The 313-nt window shown below is 64.2% G+C and overlaps 1 protein-coding gene across 1 annotated transcript; it reads left to right on the top strand.

Annotated features, from left to right (window-relative positions):
- Positions 1-4: 4 nt before the first annotated feature.
- Positions 5-310, top strand: LOC110594898 (tubulin beta chain-like; the record flags this gene model as incomplete). Its single annotated transcript, XM_021709096.1, has 1 exon — positions 5-310. A coding segment is annotated over one exon (306 nt), but the record flags the coding sequence as incomplete, so codon positions are not given.
- Between the last annotated feature and the right edge of the window lie 3 nt (positions 311-313).

Below are 313 nucleotides of genomic sequence, written 5' to 3'. Positions count from 1 at the left end.
GGTGCCCTCCCCCAAGGTGTCGGACACGGTGGTCGAACCCTACAACGCCACGCTGTCGGTGCACCAGCTGGTGGAGAACACGGACGAGACCTACTGCATTGACAACGAGGCGCTCTACGACATCTGCTTCCGCACCCTCAAGCTCACCACACCCACCTATGGCGACCTCAACCACCTGGTGTCGGCCACCATGAGCGGGGTCACGACCTCCCTGCGCTTCCCCGGCCAACTCAACGCCGACCTGCGCAAGCTGGCCGTGAACATGGTGCCCTTTCCACGCCTGCACTTCTTCATGCCCGGCTTCGCGCCCCTC

This window comes from Carlito syrichta, unplaced genomic scaffold (genome assembly GCF_000164805.1).
Source record: "Carlito syrichta isolate Samal-C Ts95f unplaced genomic scaffold, Tarsius_syrichta-2.0.1 Scaffold158199, whole genome shotgun sequence".
NCBI lineage: Eukaryota > Metazoa > Chordata > Mammalia > Primates > Tarsiidae > Carlito > Carlito syrichta.
Note: the sequence above shows the minus strand (reverse complement) of the source record. Positions and strands in the feature narration are given on the sequence as shown.